Genomic DNA, 10199 nt, shown 5'->3' on the forward strand with positions numbered 1-10199 from the left:
ACAATTTTTTGAATCTACATTATTTAAGGATGTACATGTATGCATAGTAATATTCCCAACAGTTGCACTCTAGTTCTTGAGAAGAAGATTTTAAAACATTTTCCTATATATGTTAAAATCTAAACCCCTACTGGGGCCCCACTTTTTGTTCAGGGGTCACGATTTTTACAATCTTCACTATATATACAACCGTTTGTGTATGTATTGGCATTTTTGGTGAAGTGGTTTTTGAGAAGAAAATTTTTAAACATTTTTCATATGTAGTTCTATGTTAAACTTTGAACCCCGCCTGGGGCTGCAGTTTTGATTTGAGGGTCACGATTTCTACAATTTAGAATCTTCATTATACATACAAGCTTTTGTGTAAATATTGGCATTTCTGGTGCAGTGGTTCTTGAGAAGAAGATTTTTTAAACATTTTCCTAAGGTATATCTATGTTAAACTTTGAACCCCGCCTGGGGCCCCAGTTTTGGTCCGAGGGTCACAATTGTTATAATTTAGAATCTTCACTATATATACAAGCTTTTGTGTAAATATTGGCATTTCTGGTGCAGTGGTTCTTGAGAAGAAGATTTTTTAAACATTTTCCTAAGGTATATCTATGTTAAATTTGAACCCCGCCTGGGGCCCCAGTTTTGGTCCGAGGGTCACGATTTTTACAATTTAGAATCTTCACTATGTATATAAGCTTATGTGTAAATATTGGCATTTCTGGTGCAGTGGTTCTTGAGAAGAAGATTTTTTAAAAATTTTCCTATGTATTTCTATGTTAAACTTTGAACCCTGCCTGGGGCCCCAGTTTTGGTCCGAGGGTCACGATTTTTACAATTTAGAATCTTCACTATATATACAAGTTTTTGTGTAAATATTGGCATTTCTGGTGCAGTGGTTCTTGAGAAGAAGATTTTTAAAACATTTTCCTATGTATTTCTATGTTAAACTTTGAACCCCGCCTGGGGCCCCAGTTTTGGTCCGAGGGTCACGATTTTTACAATTTAGAATCTTCACTATATATACAAGCTTTTGTGTAAATATTGGCATTTCTGGTGCAGTGGTTCTTGAGAAGAAGATTTTTAAAACATTTTCCTATGTATTTCTATGTTAAACTTTGAACCCCGCCTAGGGCCCCAGTTTTGGTCCGAGGGTCACGATTTTTACAATTTAGAATCTTCACTATATATACAAGCTTTTGTGTAAATATTGGCATTTCTGGTGCAGTGGTTCTTGAGAAGAAGATTTTTAAAGACATTACCCCTATACTTACTGTTTCGCAATTATCTCCCTTTTGAAAAGGGCTGTGCCCTTTATTTTTACAATTTATAACCCCCTTTCCATAAGGATGCTTTGTACCAAATTTGGTTAAATTTGGCCCAGTGGTTTTTGAGAAGAGGTTGAAAATGTGAAAAGTTTACAGACGGACGGACAGACACACAGACGGACGGACGGACGGACGACGGACAACGGGTGATCAGAAAAGCTCACTTGAACCTTTGGTTCAGGTGAGCTAAAAATGATAGGCAAATGAAAAAAATAAATTTTTTGTGTTTAAGAAGTGCATGAAAAGAAAAAAAAACAATTAAGTTAAGAATTTTAAATATGCTTTAATTTGAAAATCATTTGTATGATAAGGCTGAGAAAGCCCAGGCAGAGCTTCAGAAGGCTCTTCAGATGACAAAAACTGCAATGGAAAGTCGCATTGCTGAGATTGATGAAGAGAAAGCAAGTGCAGTTAATGCAGTGAAGAAGGAAATGGTGCATGCATCGATGGAAGCAGGAAAACAGAAGGTATGGGCCGGATGTGATGAAAAGTGTGAAAAGCAAACTGTTAAACCTGTAATACTGTCTTCAAGTTTTAAGACGTAACTTTAAATTGCTAAATGTTGTGTTGTTGATTGGTGTGCTATAAGTTGTGTGCTTCTTAATGTGTTTGACATTTTGCTAATAATGGGTTGTTTTTTTTATTGACGTGTTTATCTTAAGTGAAAATAAGCTTGACCCAAAACATTACCATCAACCTCCAAATCTTGAAAGTCAATTTTTAATATGTTGCCGTACTTCTCATAATGGATGTATGATGTATTTGCTAAATATGTTAATGTTTCAATTAATATATCTTAATTGTGTTGGATAAAAGGCTACATTAGATGCAGTGAATAGGGAAAAGAAAATCTTAGAGAAATCAGTCGAAAAATTACAAAAGGAAAATTCTGAACTACAAAAAGAAGCTGGCAAAAACTCTGAATTACAGGTAAATGTAACAATCTTATGATAGGACAAAGAAAAATAAATTATGATAAAACTGTTTCAATCATGCACCAAATCAATACTTAATGATTAAATATTTGTTCCTCCAAAAAGGAGAAGATAGCTAAATTAGAAGAAGAAAACAGGTCTCTTCTTGATGAAACTCGTAAACTGAAGTTCCAGTTGGAACAGTTCCAGAACACAGTTATACCAGCGCATGCCCAGGTATACACAAAGTTGAACAGCAAATAGAGCATGTTAGTTGGGTATATTAAGGGTTAGCAATAACTCGCAACTGATAATTAATACAAGCAGTTGATTACTGTACAAGTATTTAGAATGAAATAAAACACTATATCTCCTCTATGAAATGTTTTAATTATCCTAGATGTTACAGTTCCATTTTAATCCTCACTTTTTCTCACTTCTCTGCACCTAAAGCATGTGATTGACAAATTACAAGAACGGAATACGTTCCTTGAGGAAAAACTGTCGACAATACAACACAAACTGCTGCGGGTGGATGATACGGTCGATAAGCTGGCCCATCCCAAGGTACCCGCAAATCACCATCAGAAGTCATTGATCGGGTCATATAGCTCACTCAGGATAATCTGGGTCATAAACATATAGCTCACTCAGAATAAGCTTCGACATCCAAGCAAGCTGACCATCAATTAGCTACTTATAGACCTTCTGTCTTTGTGAATCAAAACCTGTACACATCTATACTTATACTCCTAACCAACAAATCATTGCTTTGATCCATGCATACTTAACCGAAGTTATTGCTCATCTTAAGATATTTATGTTGAACCATACATATTATAATGGTTATTTATTGACAGTAATTTCTATCTCCATATTGCCTGCTTTTGTATATTCAACCTGCTTTATGTCATACTTTTCAAATTCATCTGTCATATATTTTTTTATTGTCCTGCTAGGCTTAAACAACCATATCACATGGTATTTTAATAGGAATTTAAGTTGTTTCCCCAGCCTGAACACTGAATAAATTTTCTATATATATGTTACCTTGGTAATTTAATTAAGTTCTACAAAAGTATAGTAAATGGTACCAAATCCTGCAACTTTTTCCCACTGTATTGTTCTGATTTGTTTGTGCTGTACGTGTTGCATTAGCTGGATGACTCATTCTGTGATAGTTTGCTCACTAAAGATTTCACTGGTTTGTTTGTGGATCAAGTTCACACCTTCAAAAAACAAATTATGAATTACATGTATATCAACTGGACCTTTTTTCGTGTATTGTACACTAGCACTTTAAGATGAAAAAAATCTCGTCTGTAGTTAATTCCTAATCAAATGTGAGGAATTAAAATCTTTGTAAAATTGCGAGAAGCACCCTTCGCGGATTTTAAAATCTTGCCATTATTTTTCTTTAGAGTTGAGAACTATAAGAAATAAGGATAAAAGTTCCACGTTCGTGATTTTATATTCTTGCGATTTAATTTAACAGCAGGATTGGGGAATTATATATAAGTACTCGCGAAATATAAGGAATTTACAGTATGCAGTAGTAAAGAGTACAAATATGTGTGGAAATTGCATCGGCATAATGGAATGTTTCTGTTACTGCAACATTACTTGTATGGGCATTTCTTTAATAAGCATGCATTAGTATTATACATGTACATAGTTTATTCAAAATGTATGCATGCTTTATGTTTTTTATTTACATCAATATCATTAATCCTTTATGCATTTACCTCTATTATTAACAGCTGTTTAGCCCCTATGCATGTTTTATTTATTTTACAGTGATGTGAAAGATTTTAGATCATATTATTAGCACAAAAAATAATTATAGCATAAATATTATATAAAGTGGAATATAAATTTAGCCACAACATTTCTGACCAAGAAAAATTTATATGAAATATGCAGATCATAACCCCTAAAACCTCAGTACCTTTACGAAAGTTAAATGTATAAAATATGTTTTTGAATTATCCATTTGTTTGTGTCTATATACTGTAAACCAATTTTTATTCGCGTGCGAAAAATTTTCGCGATGTTAGCGAGAGCCTCGCCGTCGCGAATATTTCTTGCCGCGGACCAGTCCTTGTCGTATGTTTGTAATAACAGCACAGGTCTGGTAATTAAGGCTTGGTCGCGAACATCAGTTGTCGTGAACCAGTTCCTTGGTAGTAAATCGCGAAATAAAGTTGCCGCAAATAAAAGTTGGTTTACAGTATTTTTACTATCATCGAAGAATTAATATGATTAAAACAGAGTTTAAACACTCTTCTGTCTCAACAGAAGAAGGAAAATGTCTTTATCTAGATCGTTATGTATTTTTTTATTGCATGTAGAATGCTAACCAAGTAGTCACCTTAGCTAAATTTTAATTTCATTTTCCTTATATTTAACAAAGGTATGGTAGCTGATACATTGTGCTCAAATGTTCATATTAACAATAATACAAACAACATCTGACTTTATTTTTGATTTCAGTTAATTTAAAGCTTTAAGAAGATACATGGAAACTTGACAACTTGAAAAATAATATACAAGTCGTAGCCATACAACAATAAAAAATTAAAGTCGAAATTTAATCTTTTTCATTTTATTTAATTTTTATCATTATGATATCATTTCTGTATAAACCGTGACCAATAGCTAATCAGGTAGCATCTATGCTAAGTGTCTAGTACTCTCCTTTTCTAGAATGGAGCTAGCCTTAATGGCCATGATGAATCCAGCAAGATACTGGCGGAGAAGATGGACAGTCTGACAGCTCACGAAACGAACGAGTCCGCCAATCACCTGTACAAAGAAAAGGTCAGCCAATTAGACATCTGTTTGGACATCTCCAACTTCTGTCTCGATGTTTAGACTCATATCAAGCTTCTTTATTTTGGACGAATTATAAAATTGATGAGACTGGCATTGTCCAACTTGTACATGTATATGATTTAGTGCTTGTTTTGATAAGTACATCCTAAGGATTTCTTACGCCATTATTATAACAAGAATTGTGATTTTACTTAACAGGACTTTTGATTGTAAGTAGTTTTGTAGCAATTTCTGTGACACTTGCGCCTAAATTGCTGGACAGTTTGGTTAAAGAAACCAATTCCATCACCATAAATAAATTTAAAAATCCAATTACATTGTCCTTGTGATCTGATTCTTTCCTCATAAAATTAAACCTTCAGACTAAGACTCCCAAATATAAAATTGAAAAAAACCCACCCCAAAGAAAGACCCACTCCTCTGCAATCAAAGAACAAATACTGTTAAAAAGATAACCTTTTGTGCACCACCAATTTCTGGATTGTGAGACATTAATTATGAAATCACAAAATGTTATAAATTCACTGATGTACAATTTAAATACTTGTAACATCTGACATTCAATACAATTATCATCATGTGGAGAATGTATAGTATATGACAATTCAGTTTACACTTAAAATCATATACAGGAGAAGATGCAGGCCCTTCAGTTGGAGAAAGAAAGACTTGAAGATGAGCTTAGGAAAGTCACTCACATGGTAAGTGGCATGTTATTCTGAAATAATGTTTGATTGTATTAAAGTCAATTCATTTCAGATTATTCTTACATTATTCTAGGAACTCGGATGTAAATTACATGTATTATCAATATTCTTTATATCCACATCAGAAAGTGTTGTATTCAAGATATAAAGGATCAATAAAAGTTACTGTAAAAATATGATATTTGAAAGAAATTAATTTTCAACAACATTTAATTAGCATGTTTCTGAATATATATGTCAGGTACATTTTTCAAATTCATAACATTAAGCAAAGTACTTAATTTATAATTCAGAAGCTGCTTTCCATGCTCAATCAAAAACACAGTCAAATATAATACATTTAATTATAAAGTTCTCTATAAGTAAGTTTGCATGAATGCTGACTGTGATGTGTCTGTTAACAGTTGGAGGATGCCACCAGTGATCTTGCCAGGTTCCGCTCCCAGAATTCCCATCACCTCGGGACTCGTTCAGGAAGTCCCGTCGACATCGAGAACTTCACCAAGTTACAGATCGACCTGGTGGATCAGCAGAGACAGCTCCGGGAACTGCAGGAGTTCATGGACAACAAGGAGAACGAGAAAAGTCGAAATATCAGAGGTCTGTACAACACAAACCAAATCCACCTGACTGATGATCAGTATGCATGCTTTGTTGTATGTGTGGAATTGTAAAATATGTAGATAATTTGGACTCCCTAAAAATCATGTTATCTTTTCATATGAATGATCAACAAAAATGTGATTCAAAGACTTTAATGGTGTGGAAATGGGGGTAAAAATAAAAATAAGATATTTATTGTTCTTTATATTTTTCATAGTGAAAGAAAATGAACATAAAAAATTGATTAAGCATCTAGAGGAAGAAAAGACCAACTTGACAAGAAAACTCAAACTGACTCAAAAGATGCTGGATGAACAGCTAGAGAAAATCAATGCTCATGTAAGTCATTTGGCCCAATTTATGAGGGAAGGAATTGGGTGATAAAAAAGTTTGTTTCAAAAATTTATTTCAGATTTAAATCTTATATTTACATTTTTCTGAATCCTGAAATGCGTTATGATCTACCTGAACTGGTTTTTGCCTTATCCTTGTTTATTTTTTTTCGTTGAATTGTTGCAGTATGCTTTAAATGAACTGGTTATTGCCTTGTTAATATGTTTTTGTTGAATGGTTGCAGTATGCAGATTGTGAAAAGAGGAACATCTTGGTGGTGGACCTATACAAGGAGAACTCAGACCTAATGGAGGCGCTGTACCTGATGGAGGAGAGAAAGAAGGATGCGGTCTCCCGCTGCTACAAGCTGGAGGACCAGTGCAAGGTGCTCAGGGTCATGCTCAAGAAGGTCTGTCATGTGGCCATCACATGACCCGGTCACATGACTCGTTAAACAGAGGCCACATGATCCGTTAAACAGATGACACATGCAAACTATGTCTGATATGCAAAAGGAATGAACAAAGATGGTGCTAATTTAAGGCACACTGGAGTGTATGGCCCTTGTGGCTGTAAGTTTGAACCTTTTCCTTACAAATGCAGCTGTGTTTTAGAATACAAGACATGTTTCTACTGCATCAATCATTCAAGGTGCTCTAACACTGAGACAAGAAGTGCTTAGAATATAAACTCCTCACGACACCAGCTTTTGTCAGTGACCTGTGCTGATGGCCCCACTTCTCCTCGCAGGGAGAGTGCTGGAGGGAATTCACCCTGTGGTTTTGTGATGATGAGGAAGATGATGATGATGATGATGATGATGTGGATGATGTTGATGATGATATCCGATGGTACAGAAATCCATTAGATCTTTAAAAGAATACTTGTGCTAAAATGAATTTTTATTTTATGTTCCACATTTATGTAATGTATGAATGGTGTGGTTTTGTTTGTGTATGAAATGTGCGAATTTGGAATTGCACAAAAATATTAAGAATAGTTTATGGTTATGCAACATATTTGAAATGTTGTGGGGTTTTAAATGAAAGAGCAAATGTGGTGATGGATTTTTTTTTATTGTTAAAAATGTTCTTTAGTGACTTTAAATGTTTACAAATGTTATCAGGGATTCCCTGATACAGACTGTAACCTATTCATGTTAGTGCAGATTTTTTAATTAAAGTCATATATAAATAGAACTCCATTTAGTTGAAAGTGCAAGCATACAAGTCATCTTTTCTTTCATCTATTTTTAAATTTGTTTGAAGTTCGAAAATATGAATGAAAACTAATTACAAAGAGAGGGAAAAATTAGGGCAGTATTTATTTGTCAGCAGATACAGGGTATAAGTGTATTGAGTTGTCAGCTATACATGTATATGTGCTATATATATATATTTATAAAGTGCCAAAACATTGTCATTTATTTTTAGGAGTTCAATTCTTGAAACATATTCATTACAATGTCTAGACCTATTTCAATCAATAATTAAATTACTTAAAGCAATTAATCACTGCAAGATTAAAATGTTTTGAAGCTGATTTTTTTTTATCATTTGAAGTAAATTTTCCACCAGTAAGTTATTACAAAAATCAAACTACATGTCTTCCAACTTTTTGGGGAAGAGTTTTACACCACCCCACAAATATCAGTCCTATGACAACTTTATCTGCTATTCCATATACAGTATCTAAAAAAGGTCACATGATATGACATGTTATAGTATTGAATACTATTCTAATATATAGTTTTATTTTAGAAATTCTTAATTTTAATGACCTGTTCTCATATTGTCCATCCAAAAAAAAAGTCATACTTAAGTGCCCTACCTCCTGTCTGTGATATTGTGGATGCTGAGGGGAATGGGGAACTCTGCAATCATTCCTGACCAATGTCTCCATTGACTGTGATACAATACAGAACTACATGTACTGATTATATCATGTTATCTACTGTACATCAATACTCTTAAAAAGGGACTTGTAGCATTCACACAAATCAAGTGAATTACCGTATGATGAATTTTATAAACTTTTGATTACAAATGCAATTGGCAATAAAACATGAGAAAAATCTTAGTTTTTATCCTGTTGTGTTGAACTGTAAATATCACTGATGCAACTTTCGAAATATATGTTTATTCAAATCTGCAAAATTGTTTAGCAGCGAGCGGGGGTGTCATCACTTTCTGCACTACTCGGCTGATGGTGTCGCCATATATATGTCGCGAGGAACACAGACTTGTCCCACGCCAATTCAGCCATGTTTGACCCTGCCTCAGTGGTACGTTTTATATGGCTTTGGCCCTGGCCTGTCACTGATATTGATGGATGGGGAGGCAGGTGTGCAGACATACATTTATTTAGAACTATATTTAGTAGTCCTTCTACATCATTACCACAAACTTGTCGCTGTTTCTGTTTTAATAACATTCATAAATTCCGATGGAGTAAGAATTTTGTACTCTTCCTTTCAATTATCTTGATTTTTATTAATTTGTAATTAACAGATGCCCTTTTGCGTATTATTATTAACCAAATATAAAAAATAACTAATTAATATAGGAGAAAAATTAATCTGAAAATTATGAAAATACTGCAGGAAGTTTTTTTTTTACTTGGCGACTTAACATTTGATTTTGAATGGGTTCTGTGCCATTAGTTCAAGGTTTCAGCCACTCAAAATTTGACAACCCTTACGGCCTTTTTTGCCTTTATTGATGTTATTATATTTACAGGCACTAAATAGTTCTTCTACTTGTATGATATTTTCTTGCAGAATCGTTCATCTCTCGCAAGAATATAGTATATGTTAGCATAACCAGTGCAAAATAGTAATATGATAGCAAAACCAGTGCAACATACTTAACTGATAGAAAAACCCGTGCAACATAGTTAACTGATAGCAAAACCGGTGCAACATAGTTAACTGATAGCAATACCGGTGCAACATAGTAACTGATAACAAAACCAGTGCAAAATAGTAACTGAAAGCAAAACCGGTGCAACATAGTAACTGATAGCAAAACCAGTGTAACATAGTTAATTGATAGCAAAACCGGTGCAACATAGTAACTGATAGCAAAACCAGTGCAACATTGTTAACTGATAGCAAAACCGGTGCAAAATAGTAACTGATAGCAAAACCAGTGCAAAATAGTAACTGATAGCAAAACCGGTGCAACATAGTAAATGATAGCAAAACCAGTGCAACATAGTTCATTGATAGCAAAACCGGTGCAACATAGTAACTGATAGCAAAACCAGTGCAACATAGTTAACTGATATTAAAACCGGTGCAACATAGTTAACTGATAGCAAAACCGGTGATATTGTAGACTATTTAGTTCTATTTATTTATTGTTTAAAATTTTAAACAAATATAAATTGGTACAGATTAGGTTGTTTACCGTTAGTCGACATATTTGTCCCACTGTGATATTGGCATCTTTTAACGGTTTTTGCAGTATAAGAAGTTCGTACACAAT

General features: G+C 33.9%; 1 protein-coding gene across 11 annotated transcripts in view; it reads left to right on the forward strand.

Moving 5' to 3' along the window:
• Positions 1-8786, forward strand: part of LOC128178566 (ninein-like protein) — a 44794-nt gene extending 36008 nt beyond the window's left edge. For 9 of the 11 annotated variants that reach the window (XM_052845801.1, XM_052845806.1, XM_052845808.1 and 6 more), the window contains 9 exons: positions 1631-1786; positions 2136-2249; positions 2360-2470; positions 2687-2800; positions 4940-5053; positions 5701-5769; positions 6180-6375; positions 6596-6717; positions 6956-8786. In XM_052845801.1, the coding sequence (XP_052701761.1) occupies positions 1631-1786; positions 2136-2249; positions 2360-2470; positions 2687-2800; positions 4940-5053; positions 5701-5769; positions 6180-6375; positions 6596-6717; positions 6956-7144 (1185 nt within the window). In that variant the 3' untranslated portion in view covers positions 7145-8786. The remainder of the gene's footprint in view (positions 1-1630; positions 1787-2135; positions 2250-2359; positions 2471-2686; positions 2801-4939; positions 5054-5700; positions 5770-6179; positions 6376-6595; positions 6718-6955) is intronic. The other 2 variants (XM_052845807.1, XM_052845810.1) reach the window with 2 other exon arrangements.
• Positions 8787-10199: the final 1413 nt, after the last annotated feature.

Source organism: Crassostrea angulata, chromosome 3, assembly GCF_025612915.1.
Source record: "Crassostrea angulata isolate pt1a10 chromosome 3, ASM2561291v2, whole genome shotgun sequence".
NCBI classification, from domain to species: Eukaryota; Metazoa; Mollusca; class Bivalvia; order Ostreida; family Ostreidae; genus Magallana; species Magallana angulata.